General features: G+C 42.0%; 1 protein-coding gene across 1 annotated transcript in view; it reads right to left on the bottom strand.

Annotated features, from left to right (window-relative positions):
* Positions 1–10248: 10248 nt before the first annotated feature.
* LOC118564088 (NLR family CARD domain-containing protein 3-like) overlaps positions 10249–15882 on the bottom strand; it is a 66551-nt gene continuing 60917 nt past the window's right edge. Inside the window, exons 8-9 of the mRNA XM_036140759.1 lie at positions 10929–10975; positions 10249–10781 (exon numbers count right to left, since the gene is read on the bottom strand). Coding sequence (XP_035996652.1) covers positions 10249–10781; positions 10929–10975 — 580 coding nt within the window. The remainder of the gene's footprint in view (positions 10782–10928; positions 10976–15882) is intronic.

Genomic DNA, 15882 nt, shown 5'->3' with positions numbered 1-15882 from the left:
AAGAGTTCTGATGAAAATCAACAAGAGGGATCATATTTCTCCAATTTTAGCTTCCCTTCATTGGCTTCCTGTTAAATCAAGAATAGAATTTAAAATTCTCCTTCTAACGTATAAAGCCCTTAATAATCAAGCTCCATCATATATCAGAGCTCTGATTACCCCGTATGTTCCTAACAGAGCACTTCGCTCTCAGACTGCAGGTCTGCTGGTGGTTCCTAGAGTCTCTAAAAGTAGAATGGGAGGCAGATCCTTTAGCTATCAGGCTCCTCTCCTGTGGAACCAACTCCCAGTTTTGGTCCGTGAGGCAGACACCCTATCTATTTTTAAGACTAATCTTAAAACTTTCCTTTTTGACAAAGCTTATAGTTAGAGTGGCTCATACCCTGAGCTATCTCTATAGTTGTGCTGTGATAGGCCTAGGCTGCTGGAGGACATCAGGGTCTAATTTTCTCACTCTACTGATTTCTACTGTTCTTCAGTCTACTGTTCTCCAGTTTTGCATTGTATTACATTGAAATGACTGTCGTCATTTCAGCTTTTAACTTTTTGCTCTCTCTCTTTTTCTTCATAGTAGGTACACCTGGTCTGGCATTCTGTTAGCTGTGACATCATCCAGAGAAGACGGCTCACCCGCTACTACCATCTAATGTAGAACAGATTACTAGATCAATGTGTGCTTCTGTGCTTTTTTGTCTGTCTTGTTGTGTCTCTGCTCTGTCTTCTGTAACCCCAGTCGGTCGAGGCAGATGACCGTTCATACTGAGCCCGGTTCTGCCGGAGGTTTTCCTTCCCGTTAATGGGGAGTTTTTCTTCCCACTGTCGCTTCATGCTTGCTCAGTATGAGGGATTGCAGCAAAGCCATGTACAATGCAGACGACTCTCCCTGTGGCTCTACGCTTCCCCAGGAGTGAATGCTGCTTGTCGGGACTTTGATGCAATCAACTGGTTTCCTTATATAGGACATTTTTGACCAATCTGTATAATCTGACCCAATCTGTATAATATGATTGAACTTGATTTTGTAAAGTGCCTTGAGATGACATGTTTCATGATTTGGCGCTATATAAATAAAATTGAATTGAATTGAATTGAATTGATTTTGTAAAGTGCCTTGAGATGACATGTTTCATGATTTGGCGCTATATAAATAAAATTGAATTGAATTGAATTTTATTTATACAGTTCTTAATAAGTGAAATATTGATACTGATAACAGGACAAAGGATGGGAGTCCAGCAAAGCTCCAGGTTCTATGTTTTATTTTAAACCCCACAAGTAAAAGCATTTTCTCCACTGAATATATAGATGCACACTCAGGGGAGAACAACAGACTGTGGCTTCTCTCTCTGTCTCTCTCCGAGGTCGTCGTGTCTTTTCTCTCTCTGCAGCTTTTACCCCCCCCCCCCCCCCCCTCTCCTGCTTTGCTTTGCTATGTCTTGTCTTCTGAGCACTTTCTTCATATCAACCGAACTCTGAAAAACATGGATCTGGTAAGCTGGTCTCTCAATACTATTGATAAATTTTTTTCGATGGGTAGGCAACGGAAGGGGGACCCGTCCGGTCCTGATTTGACTTATTTTGTGAGATACACCCTAAATTCCTGAAGGAAAACGGTGTGTCTTTCGACCTTGTCATTCCTGGACGTTTGAAATTTTCACATTGGATTAAGGATACTGGGATCTCTACTTATTGGTTTTTGTGGATTTTTGAAGTATCGGCAAATACAGCGGATGTCGGAGCCATTTGGCCTTGATCAGGCTGCCGGCTGCATGACGCGCTCACTGTGGCTGTGAACGGACAAACCTGGCAGGTGAATGGAGCGAAGCCGAAAAGCTGCCTGTGTTGGAACGCGGACTGACTTTGGGGTTGAACTCAAGGGGAGATGGGATAAAATCTGGGAGTGAAGCGCGAAAAAGCCCAATAATTTGGAAAATTGGATTTATGTGGAGCCAGCAAAAGACTTAAAAGCTGACAGGAAAGGCAGTGCAGCTTGTCTCATAACAAATAACATATTTGGATTCCCTCCCTATCTACTCCTGGATTGTTATGACGGAGAGTGCCCAGAAAAGCCCCCGGCTACCCCCCTCCCCCGCTGACACCTGAGGATGCTTCTCTGAACTGTGGGCCGGCTGATAACATCAAGGACAATGGCCTCTTGAGAGTGTTCACGGAGAAAAACACTTTCGCCCATACACACACGCATAACTGATACTCATAAAACTGATGAATTACACACACGCGACAGACAGGTCTCAAATGTTTACCTTCTGCATACATGTTGTCTTGTGTTTATTTGTGCTTTTGTGCTATGAGGGTTTTTTTGTGTCGGTTGTTTGTCTCTTTATAGGTGAGAGCATAAATAGGCAAACATCTGTCTCTTTTTTTTCTCTCTCCCCTCTTTCCCCCATGTTGTTGCTCTTTCTTCGAGAGTTTCAAGGCATGGCCTGTAAACTCCGTTTAGGCGGGGTCTGGGCAGTTTGGAGGAATGTGGCCTTGACAGCTGCGCTTTTTAGCAGCGGCTGGCTGGCTGCGTTCCTTGGCAACACAAGGCCTCAGTCAATCGTTCCCCCCAAATGTTTGCTTGTTAAGTGTATGTGATGGACGGTTGTACTGGAACTGACTTTTCGATTGCAATGCAAATTGTAATTGACAAATAAAATTTGATTGATTGATTGATTGATTGATTGTGTTGTAAAATGATTTATTTTTGGCATGACAAATTAAATGTTTTTGCTGCAAGCCTTAAACATGCAGCAATTATAGCACAAGATTCAGTAAATTTAAATATTCCTAGTGGGGATAACAGTAAAAGAATAATCTATGTTTAAGTATAGGTATGCAAGCTTTTCTGAGGGCAACATTAACATTATTTGCATAAAATAAAAAACAGCTAATTCTAAAAGGAGTTTAAAATAACATAAAACTAGGGAAGTAAAATCTCACTATCTAAAATTGATTTTGTGCAATCCTATCCTAAAAGTTTAAACGAAGCAAATTAGATCATCTTTAAAGTAACACATCACACTGTTGACTTTGTGTTATAATCTGCTGAAGTTTAAGGGAAGCAGCAAATTAAATTATTCCTAAATCTGAACCTTCAGGAGCCGTTTTAACGCAGCACTTCCTAAATCCATGAACCCAGTTCTGTCATTTCCTGTTTTGAACTGATGAACACTTTGCTGCAGAAAATTTCACTTCATTGTTTGTTTCTGGACAGTCAGAACACAGATGATCATCACAGAAAAACATGCAAAATGTTGATTTAATAGAGTAAAAAATTAAATGTATCCGTCTGCAACAAAAGGATAAATTGAACAGATGAAGAACAATTACATTTTCACATAATCTAATTAGATTAGAGAACCTGTGTTCAGACATAATGAATAAATGTTGCCCTATAACGGCCGTCCTCATTTTCTAACTATACTAATTTATACTGAAGCAAGCAGATTGTTTTCTATCTAAAACTGTTTGCCACAAAACACGCTGAGTCCATCGGTCGTACAGCTGAATCTGGGCCCAAACCGGGTCATTTCCACCACAAATTCAGAGACAGATCTGACGATTTTTCATGTCTTGCTTGTCAATCTGCTTATTGTGTTAATACTGAATTAGAATATGTTGATATCTGTAATGTAATGAGTGCGTTTCTGAGGAGTTTCTCTGTGATTCTCTCTTCAGAGTCAGAGGTCAGCGCTCTTCCTGCTGTGTCAGCGATCACCAGTGCAAAGGCTGGAGAGGATCCCCAATCACATGTGATAGGCTGGCTTGGCTCCATCCCAGCACAAGCCGAGGGGACAGCAAAGGAGAGTGAGCCTGCAGCCAGCAGAGGTCCTCCATGTAGGGGAGCAGAGGAGCATGCTGGGAACCAAGGGGCCGCTACAGCCTGCTTCCGCCAGGGCCGTGGAAGTGACCACCAGGGTGGAGTGGGACTCATTTTTACCCCTGGAGTGTCACACCTCAGACCAGCCCACTTTAGATAACCACCTTTCATTAATAATACTAAAATCACAGAACTCTAACCTGACGTGTCAAGTCTACCATATCTTAGTGTTCTTTGGAGCCCAAATCTTTTTCTGAAATATTTCTAATTCGGGTCAAGAGTTGCTGGACTACGTAGATTTATTTCAACAGAAGTGCTCATCTCCTACGGTTGTCTTTCTAACATCAGAATTTCCTTTTCTACAAAATCAAATATGAAGCAAGTTAATGTTCACAGAAATCTAATCCTAATGACTGAAACAAGTTTTACAGTTTTCTTTAAGTCTGTTATTCCCAGTATAACATAACTCTCTAATGAAGCCGTTATCTTTTATCTCTCTGCATAAGAGTAGTTTCTAAGAAACATGGCCGACCCTGAAACATTAATAAACTCCTGAGTGGTGCGACTGGAATCCCGGTCCAGCCGGTCAGCTGCAGGCCTGGTAAACAGCCTGCCAGAGAAGCAGAGGTGAAATCACATTTATGGCCTGCAGAGTAAAACACCAGCAACTGCCCTCCTCATAATAAAGATCTTCTCATTTTCTCTGACATCTATTGCATGTATTAGTTCCCTCCACATGTATTAATCATGCTCATTTACTCTGATATAAATCTGCTTAGAGCTTTTAGGCCGGAGCTTTTCTTGTTGTTTTCTAGTGTTATCACCTTTTCAGACTTTGACAATCTTTATATTAGCTTCTGGTTTTTGTATATGCTCTTTTTCATATTAGATAAAGTTGTTCCTCTTTGGTCACCTTTCTAAACCCCGTGTTTTGGAGCTTTTCTTTTTCTAAGTGTCCTTCTGTCCTTTAATACATGTCTGGTTTCTCACTAGGTAATAGCCAACGATAAAGGCCCATGCTGAGGTTTTCAGGTGAATTAACTCCCTGGGGTCCCTCCGTAGGAACCAGTAGGGGACAAAAGAGGTGCCATCTAAAGAAATACAGAATAAAAACCTAGATGGTCCTGAAGCTTCAGAAAAAATAAAGAAAAAAGTGACACAGAGGCCCTCCATGCGGGGCCTCGCTATGATAAAGGAGATCGTGGCTCTAGACTGGTTCCTCATCCCAATAACTCAGCAACTATCTCTTCTTATTGTTAAGGCTCTCTGGAGTAGCCATGTTAACTTTGGATATTCTTTTAATTTTTATATATTTCTTTAAATCCAATCTGTTATTGGTTGGGATATTTATTCCCAGCTAGCTTAGAGTCACTGGTGGAGAATAAGTGGTTAAATCTGATAACAGAGCAATAGCAATTCAGTCAAATATGAAAAGATATAACTTTTCAAGTTAAGCTGTAGAGCAGAAGAGAAGGAACTTCTAAGAAAGGAAAATACTGCACATTTCTTAAATAATCAGGCATATTAAAATATGTGAAATATTCAAGATAAAAAAGAAAAGGAAAACCACGACAGAAAATGACGACAGAGAGAAAAGAAAAACAGGACAATATGGAGGATTGTGGGAAGAAGCTCCCAGAGAAGTTATAAAGTGTGCTAACAGCCATTAGAAGAGAGAAGTCCCAGAAGCCACCGTTTTTCAGGTGCGTCCATTCTGCCCATCTCACAGCCAGGTGACATGTCCCAGACACAGTCCGTGGTTGGCTGCAATGAAAAGCCACTGGAGCCCGACGTGGAAGACGAGCAGCCGGCAGGCAGCGCTGATTGCTGGCTTGGGAGATCAGAAGCACCCGGCCTGTCACGCTCACAGGGGCCGACTCAGTCCCTGCACTCCGTTGCGTGGGCTCTGCTCTCAGCTCTCTCTCCGTGGGTGGACTCTGCGTGGTTCACAGGAGCTGAGGCTGGCCAGCAGAACTCACAGGTGGATGAAAAGTTGCTGCTTTGGGGATGGGGACGCAGCTGGGAGAGATTGACAGAAAAACCAAACAGGACGCCGAACTGTGGGAGTCCAACTTCTATACTGCACTGGAAATTATTTTGTCCTCATTGGTGCTCAAGCTCTGCCAGTAGAGCAGCTACCACTGCACTTGAGGTTGCTGGGCCAACTCCCGGCTTTTCATTCTGCTGTTTCTATATCCAGACCTTTTCACCTAAGCAAAGTCGCGTCCATAAGCTTTCCAGGAGCAAAAACATCTACACCTCTCCAGCCTGTTCACGTTACTCTCACAGAAGAACCGGATTGTGTTCTGCATCAATGAGGAACTCTTTATTTCCCTGTACATTGCAAACAGGAGGTGAAATGGTGACATCTCCAACGTTCCCCTCAGAGAAGCTGATTGTCCTCTGCACCAATGTGGCTTAAGCGGTTAAAGCCAGAAGTTCTGTCATTAATGTTGGTTCTTGGCTGGAACAAGAGTTTAAAACAGTCCTGGACGTTAAAAAACATGTTCCTGAAGTCATATTGTTGTTTCCTCAGTGCTTTTGAGCCATACTGAAGCTGATGTCAGAGTGTTGGACGCATAGCCCCACCTCACCATCCTCAGAGTTAAGTAGACCCTCACCAAGTTGGTGGAGTCCCAGGACATGAAGATCTGCAGAACATCCTCATCCTCCTCCTGCTTCCCCCTCTGCAGGATTAATCTGACTTTCTTCTTCTTTTTGTTTACTGGCAGATTGCAACCTTAGCTTTAAGGTACATACCGCCACCTACTAATCTGACTTTCTCAACCTGGACTGGACCTTTATCTGATCAAAGCAGGAAGTGACAGGAGTTTGAGAACCATTAGAAAAAAGAATCCCGAAGGTCAGCATCACAAAGTCCCACAGAATAAAATCTGCATCTGGAAGCTTGAAATGAGCTGAACTTCAGAGAAACTGCTGCTGGAACCAGCTGTGTCATGCTGCAGCCTTGCTTGCTGCACCATGGACATTTCAGGACACTATTCACCCTCCCTACATCCCAATCTCCTCTCCACCTCAGTAATCATCTACACCTGTCAGCTACTAATCAAGCCAGAACTCATCTCACCTGTCATGCTCTCTATTTAAGCTTCCTGCATTCAGTGCTTCCTTGTCGGTTTGTTCTGTTGGTTTCTGTTTACTCTTGTTGATTTTGCTCATTGCTGCTCACCTTATCTTGTTCTCGTCAAGCCTGAGTTCTCCGCCTGTCTGCTGTGATTCTGGTCCTGCTCTCACTCCATTCGTGCAAGTATTCATCTAGTGTACTGCTGATCAAGTCTGGTTCTCAAGTCTACATTCTGCTGTGCTGCTGGTTCTGCCGTCTCTATGCTCTGGCCATTTACAGCTCCAGCCTGGTCTGAACTCTGGTCATTTTCCTCCATAATTCATCCTCTTCAATAAGCTCTCTTCTATACAGTACTCTGTGTGTGGTTACGTTCTGGTTCATCTAAAAACATGACAAGCTGCTCCTCTCTGATGGATCTTTGCTGAAATTATGTGGTCACATGACCGGTGTCCTCTCTGGGACCTCCAGTCTGCAGTTGGTCCTCCATAGAACCTGGAGCTCTGATCAACCCATCAGGAATATTGGATCCTTCAGCCTGGTTCTGCACAGCGACCGACCCGTTTAACAGATAAAATCCAACTTCTAAATGTTCCAAAAGTCTTTAACTTGATGTTCTGATCCAAGAACAGAAACCAAAGCGGTTCTGTTTTGCTGCAGCTCTAACAGTTTTCCTCCACTTCCAGTCTTTGTGCTAAGCAACACTAACAGGGGAGGTGAAAATCTTCAGCTCCCTGAAGATTTTATTTATTTCCAGAAATGATATTTATACAGAAAATGAAATAAAAAGACCCAAGGACTTAAGAACAGTTTCGTATGGTTCAAGTGACAAAAGAGTTTTTAAAAATATACATGTATTTTAACAATATATTTTAACCATATAAACTATATTAAGAAAAAATGACTTAAAAAGAATATGGTTCTCTTCTGCAGCACCTTCAACTTCATAATGATGATGATAATGGGTTTACAAATGTCAACCTTCTGGGATGCTTCTGGACAAATATGTCTATGATTTTGTTGTCTAAATAAATGTCCTTGTGGACATACATAAGTAGCAAAGCCACAAACCTTTCTTGTCACATTGTCGACCTCAGCAAAGTTTTCACTGCTTTAAGGCCCGAGTTAAGTTCCACAGAAGCACTCGTAACAGGTATAACTGACAGAAGGTGACGAATCATAGAAATGTTTGGGTAGCACTTCATATTTGTTATCCTTAGAATTTCAGGGAGAGAGCTGGGTTTTTCCACTGATGATGACCACTTTGTGTGCCACAACTTTACTTCCTGCCTGAATGTTGTTCCTGATGGTAGATCATCTTTATATGATGTAAAGACCTCTTTCTCACTCTCATCGTTCAACATATGCAAGTTGCTTGGCAATAGTTTTAAGCCTAGTATGTTTTCATAAAGGAGACCATTCTGAGTTTTAACAATAAAAGGCATGTGGCACTAATAGGTTTAGATCAGACAATACACACTACACAATAACTATTGTATGCGTTTCAATGTCCACTATTTCTTTTTAACTTTACACTCTTTTTTTCATTACTTTTCAAAAACTGTGTAACAATTAAATTTTCATAACTTTCCCATTACTGGAAAAAGTTTTCCTGAAATTACATTACTTTACAACTTTACACAACTTGTGAGAACCCCAAGTTTTCTTATTATCAACATTTTCTAATGATCATCATACCTTTTTTCTGTGGGGAGAATATAAGATTAAGGTTGATCCATATGCCAATCTGGAAGGTGGCGGTAATGCACCTAAAAGTTGTTTGCCAACCACTATTAAAAAAAGAGAAGAAGTAGTAGTAGTAGAAGAAGAACAGCCTCGTCACTGCGCGCTATTATCCAAGATGGCCACGACCGGTGCGGCAGAGAGTGATGGATTAATTAGCGACAGCAATGGGAGTTCAATGGATTTATTATCATCATCTAATAGCGATTTGGAATATATAGAAGATTTTCTTGACAGCAACCTGATTTTTGACGAAATCCAGCCATACCAGTTTGAGGCAAGGAGACCAAAAAGGAACGATGTGAGTTGAATCTGTCTGCTGCAGCAGCGGTCTCCTTATTTTTCTGATGTTTTTCCACTTTTACCCGATGTATTGCAACATCAAACTGCCATGCACGTGGGCATTCTTGCTTCAACAATAGTTCTAGAAAATTTCAATGGTGAAGTCCTCTGGAAATCCGAAATAATTGTTGTTTATCGCAGCTGTATGAGTGCAATGCCTCTGCTAAGAAACAACACAGGATGTGACTTCAGGCCATCATTACTGCCCATATTTGGGCACTAAATGCCACTCCCAGAATCGGTGATTGCTATGCCGCACCGGTGTCACAGTGCGTTCTAAATGACAGGTAATGGCTATTAATCATAATTCTATGAAGGATGTTTAAAATTTCTGGCTCTTAAAAAAATACTTTTGGTCTCCAAAAGGGGGGTGCGCGCGCCCCCTGCGCCCCCGCCTGAATCCGCGCCTGTTTGGTGCTGCAGGAGTTTAGCTAGAAAATGAAAAACTGGTTTTCAGTCTGTCCACTCAGCAGTTTGGAAGTAAAGAAGCTGATTTTAGTTCCAGACTGTCAGCGTCGGCTCTTCTTTTATTCTCAACGTGATTTCAAGGTTTGGAAAGATGGAGCAGAAATATAATTTCATTATTGCTTTGAGTTTCTGCTGCTGATTTATTCAACTAAAGAACAAAAATCTGTCATTTAAAAACATGTCAGAAAGATGATGAAAATGTTTTACTGTAAGTTAAGACTTTTTAAAAGTCATTGTTGATAGAAAAAAAAAACATTTGTTATATTGACATATTAAAAATTGATCAGAGGAACAGAAGAGAATGAGCAGCAAGTGAATAAAATACAGAAGAAGAAAATCTGTTTATTACTCATTAAACCACATGATGTATACGTGCAGCAAATATACAAAAGGAAGATTTAACATTTGAATCTATTTAGAAAAATAACAGATAATGTCCAGAGATTGAGAAAAACTGCCCAACATTTCAATGAATCATGAATCTGACTCATGAATGAAATAAAAAAACCAAGAGAGAAATTCAACATGCTGATAATCAGAGTGAAGCTTTGACTGGAAACAGGCAGAAAAACAACATGTGGATCCTGGAATAATCCCAGCTTCCATCTTTAAAGGACTGGAAGAGGAAGACCTTTCCAAGGAATCATTTAGAAGAGTTTCACAAAGAAACAGATTGAATCCATGAATGTGAAAACGTGTTTCTGAGTGAAAGAGAGAGACATGAACAGACTGAACTATCTGTTCAACAGGGAGAGGCTTTCTCTGACAGGAGGATACTCTTTAGACTCAATCAGCACAAAAACACTGAGGAACCAGAACCGGACCACCGGACACCAAAGCCAGGAAGCAGAGGTTCAGTGAATGTGGTGTTAAAGGTGTGGAGGTGGATCAGTGAGTCAGAAGAGACTCTGTAGAAGGACAGAATACCAGCAGGACAGTCCACATACACTGCTACTCTGTTGGAGACAGAGGAGGAGGAGATAGATGTTCGACTGTCATTGTGACAAACAGAATAACCACGATCATCAGAGCAGCTCAGACTCCAGGACTGATCATTCAGTCCAAACAAACAGTCTCCACTGTTTCCTCTCCTCCTGATTCTTCTGTAACTCACTGATATGTCAACGTATCCTCTCCACTCGACCTCCCAGTAACAGCGACCAGTCAGACCAGTTCTACACAGCAGCTGAGGAGCATCATCAAATCTGTCTGGATGATCAGGATATGACTGAAGCTCCTCCACACGTGTCACCTTCCTGTTGTCTTCAGACAGTTTGAGTTTTCTGCTCACTGTGTTTGTGTCGATTGTGAGTTGACAGGAATCTGATGGAGAGAACAAAGACAATCCAGCTGCAGTTATTGATCATTTATTGACACTTTGATGATGACCCCTGAATGAGTGATGGACAGTTTGAAGATGGTTGAATGTGAGCTGCTTTGTTGTCATGAATCAAATAAAAACACACTTACACTTCCTCAGACCTGGTGTCAAATATTGTTCTCCAGCAGGCTCCACCCTGAAAGGAGGAGGAGGGTCAGACCATCAGTCTCTTTCAGCAGTAAACATGGACATTACATGTCTCTCAGACACACATTGTCCTCCACTGAGAAAGGACCAGTCCAACATTTGGACACATAAACTTGTACAAATCCAGAGAAAGAAAAAGGACCTGAGAGCAGACAGACACCTGGGGTCCGTTCTTCGTACGTTGCTAACTCAGTTAGCTGGATTAGATTGTTGACGATTTGGCATGTGCTCGGCCAAAAGAGCGAGTCCGTCGGTTGTAATGGGGAAAGCGGCGGACGTTATTGAGAATGCTCCCCATAAAGAAAGCAGTGACCAGATTAGGTCTCCACTATGTTTACCGTTATCAATAGGATCTGGTCGTGATTGTTTGGAGGTCTTAGCATTAGTTGATTCTGGGTCCGATTTTAATTTGATCGATCAAAGACTTGTGGACCAACTTCAGGTTCCCACCGAAGGATTAGCCGAACCTTTACAGGTGTCAGCCTTAGATGGTCAGGGGTTGACCTTAATTACTCATCGAACTAGTTTACTTGACGTAATCGTTTCCGGTAACCATAGAGAGAAGTTATCTTTCTTTGTTTTCCCGGTCAAGCGCTCTCCGGTGGTCTTAGGGCTGGCTTGGTTAACTGTTCACAACCCGCAGATTAATTGGACTGAGTCCCGACTAGAATCGTGGTCACCTGCTTGTCACTCCCGCTGTTTACAGTCCGCTCGGCCTGTATCTCATTCCCCATCCATAGCACCTCAGAGAGAGGATCCCATAGATCTTTCACGGGTTCCCCAGGATTATCACGACCTTCGTCTAGTCTGTAGTAAAAGTCAGGCTGGTTCGCTTCAGCCCCATCATCCTTACGACTGTGCCATAGATCTATTACCTGGAGCTCCCCTGCCGACTAGTCACCTTTAAAACATCTCGAGGTCTGAACGTCAAGCGCTCCAAGAATACATGAGCGAGTCGCTGTTGGCGGGGTTGATTTGTCCATCCTCCTCCCCTTTGGGTGGAGGGTTTTTCTGAGTGGGAAAAAAGGATGGATGCCTCAGGCCCTTTATCGACAATCGGGGGTTAAACCAAATAACCGTTAAGAACAAATATTCCCTTCCTCTTCTTTCATTTGCTCTCGAACCAGTCCAAAACTCATCTGTCTTTACCAAACTCGATTTGCGCAATGCTTACCATTTAGTTCAGGTGCGTCAAGGGGACGAGTGGAAGACTGCTTTTAAGACACCACTGGGTCATTTCGAATATTTGGTTATGCCTTTTGGGTTGTGTAATGCTCCTGCTGTGTTTCAGGAGTTAGTTAATGACGTTTTAAGGGATTTTCTTAACGTTTTCGTGTATCTGGATGACATTTTGATTTATTCTAGCAATCTCAAGCAACACAAGCATCATGTCCGTTTGGTTCTCCAACAATTATTAGAGAATCGTCTTTTCGTGAAAGCAGAGAAATGCAACTTTCACCAACCTTCCGTCTCATTTTTAGGTCTTATCTTAGAAGGGGGGCAGGTTAGATCTGACCCCGAAAAGGTTTAGGCAGTTGTAGAATGGCCCACCCCTGAATCTCGCAAACAACTTCAACGATTTCTTGGTTTTGCTAATTTTTAATAGGAGATTTATCAGGAATTACAGCCAGATCGCTACTCCACTACACGCACTTACTTCCACCAAGGTTCCATTTATCTGGGGATCCAAGGCTGAGACAGCCTTTAATCAGCTTAAATCTCAGTTCACTCAGGCACCCATCCTTATCCATCCCCATCCTAGCAACTAGTTTACCCTGGAGATAGATACTTCTGATACAAGGGTAGGAGCGGTACTTTCTCAGCTGTCTGAGACCGACAATAGACTCCATCCTTGTGCGTTCTTTTCTCGACGCCTTACCCCTGCCGAGCATAATTACGATGTGAGTGATAGGGAATTACTGGCTATTAAGTTAGCGTTAGAGGAGTGGCGGCACTGGCTCGAGGGATCCGAGCAGCCCATCATCATTTGGACGGATCACAAGAACCTTGCCTATCTACAGTCAGCTCGCCGTCTTAACTCCCGTCAAGCCCGTTGGTCTCTGTTTTTCTCAAGATTCAACCTCTCCATAACCTTCAGACCCGGATCCAGGAACGTTAAGCCGAATGCTCTTTCTCGCCAGTTAAAAACCTCATGAGATGGAAGGGGAACCAGAGAGGATCCTACCCTCCACCTGCACGATAGGAGGGTTGCAGTGAGATCTGGAAGACAGGATTCGCCAGGCTCAACAGTTAGACCCAGATCCTGGTAACGGTCCGGCTGGTCTCAAGTACGTACCCAGATCAGTACCTCCTGAGGTGTTACAGTGGTGCCATGATTCCAAGCTCTCAGCTCATCCAGGTATTTACCGAACCCAGTCTCAGGTATCTAGACATTTTTGGTGTCCATCGTGGACTAAGGATGTTAGAGACTGTGTGTTAGCCTGTCCCGTTTGTGCTCAGAATAAGGCATCCAATCAACCACTCTCAGGACTGTTACATCCTCTACCCATCCCCAAACGCCCATGGTCCCACATCGCAGTAGACTTTGTCACCGGGTTACCCGTGTCCCAAGGTATGACCACCATGTTGACAGTAGTTGACTGTTTCTCCAAGGCTTGCCATCTCATACCCATCCGCAAACTACCCAATGCCCATCAGACCGCCCAGCTCCTCATCCGCCACGTCTTCAGACTCCATGGGATTCCAGCAGAGATACTCTCTGACCAGGTTCCTCAGTTCATCTCCCAGGTCTGACGACACTTCTGCTCTCCTCTCGGTGCCCGTTACACTCTCACGTCAGGTTACCACCCGCAGACAAATGGACAGACAGAACGCATGAATCAACAATTGGAATCTACACTACGCTGCCTTACCTCCTTCTCTTTTTTAAGTTGTGTCGTTCAATTTCAGGTGTTTTTTCAGGTCAAAATACAATTTTTTTTGTTGAAGATGCCAGTTATATATAACGGATGGCACCCTGTGTCATTTTGTGAAAGAAAAAAAAAGGTGAAACATGCCTCACGCAACAAAAGCAAAAAGAACCTGTTTTTTTTCTGCCTTTTTATTGGTGGCTGTTATAAACAGACAAACACATTATTTAATAGTGGCTTTTAAAGAGGAAAAATTGGTGTTAGTACCATAAATAAAAAATATTTAAGTTATTTGTATGATGGTTTGCTTTTTATTTGTATCATATTCAGTAATAAGATTTGTTCAGGCCATTTTATTGTGAAGTTTAGTTTTACTTTAAAAGGCTTGCTTCCTGTCGAGCTGTATATTTTATTAGAAAAAAACTATGGATGGATTATCTAGACACGGAGTAATACAGTTTTACCGTGTAAACTGTGTATGACTTGGAAAAGGAAAAACTTAAATTTTTATATAGATAAATAATTTTTAGTTAAAATTCCCAGTTTGCACGTGTCCTTAACTTCCAGTGTCTAAGAAATTACACCGGTATTGGATCTGTCGCCATAACAAGTGGCTTTTTAAAATAATGTATAAAAATAAAGGCTACCATTTTATAGAATATTCTTGTATTTCACTTTTACTTGTCCCCATGTTCTAGTGGCTCCCATGGAGGCTCTGACATAAGAACAAAGTAAATATGAAATTATTAAAATGCAAAAATTCATACCGTAGAAAATGATGCAAACATCTACCATGGACAGTATTTACACATTTAATTTGTCTGCTACTTTTTGCCAGCCCTCTCTCCTGGCTTTAGCAGACTTTGAGGTCTTCCCTGTCGTTTTAATTAATGACTCAATTTCATCATAACCTTCCATTAAAAGCTCTTGTTCTGCTTGGGAGAAAAACTGTGGGCGTTCTTTGGCCATGCTGAACAGCCAATAGCAGCGTTGCTGATCATTGTTTCTACTATCGATACATTTCACCTTTAAAACAAACGCATGAACGCGCAGTTATCTCAGATAACTCAATCCAACCATACTAATCATAAACAGCAGGTGTGTTCGAAGAACCCAATTAGCCGGATCATGATTAGCCGGATTAAATCATCTTGAATGTCTCATTTGATCTCGGATGTTTTAAGCAATGTACGAAGAATGGACCCCTGGTGTATGGGGGCAATATTGTTGCTTTGTCATTTGCAAATGTGTGTGGAGAGTTGTGTGTCTGTATCTCGATTTATGTGTGTGCAGTGGGATTTGAAAATGTGTAAATAAATCTGTAAATGTGTGAGGAGATTTGTGTGTCTGTACAACAATATGCAAATATGTAAAACTACTTGTGTGTAAACCGTTTTGCAAATGTGTAAAAAATCCACAAATCTGTATTCAGATCTACAAATGTGTACTGATATTTATAAATGTGTAAAAAATCCACAAATCTATATTCAGTTCTGCTTGTCCCTTCTGTTGTCTCGGTTTAAGTAGACAACAGAAGGGACAAGCAGAACACTTCAACTATGGACCAAGATCCAGAAAACGTTGAAACATCAACCTCCATCTCTCTCCTCTCATCTACTGGATACATGAAGTCGTTTGCTCCAAATAACCTGGATATCAGTTTTTTTTTAAAATGGGCTGAAAATAAACTTCATTACATTCATCAACTATTTGCTAACGGCCAGTTTAAAAATATTTAAAAGACTTAAAATAGAGCATAAACTCCCAAAACTGATCATTTTAGATCCTCTTAGCTCAGATCCTCCCTGATGTCACATCAGGAGTGAAATCACAGCTCCAGCTCCCATTGAGAAGCTCTGATTGATGTCCAGGTAGGAAGAGCAGCAAAGAAATAGCTTGAATCTTCAACAGTATTTTTGTGTCCATGAAGCAGCAGGACTCTGGAGCAATTCAGCAGAGATGGGAGGAAGAACCAAGCCCAGTTTGTTCTGAAGACGACTTGGAGACAATCCGCACTGAAGCTCAT

Source organism: Fundulus heteroclitus, chromosome 9, assembly GCF_011125445.2.
Source record: "Fundulus heteroclitus isolate FHET01 chromosome 9, MU-UCD_Fhet_4.1, whole genome shotgun sequence".
Taxonomy (NCBI): Eukaryota; Metazoa; Chordata; class Actinopteri; order Cyprinodontiformes; family Fundulidae; genus Fundulus; species Fundulus heteroclitus.
The sequence above is the reverse complement of the archived record's forward strand: the minus strand, read 5'-3'. Positions and strand labels throughout refer to the sequence as shown.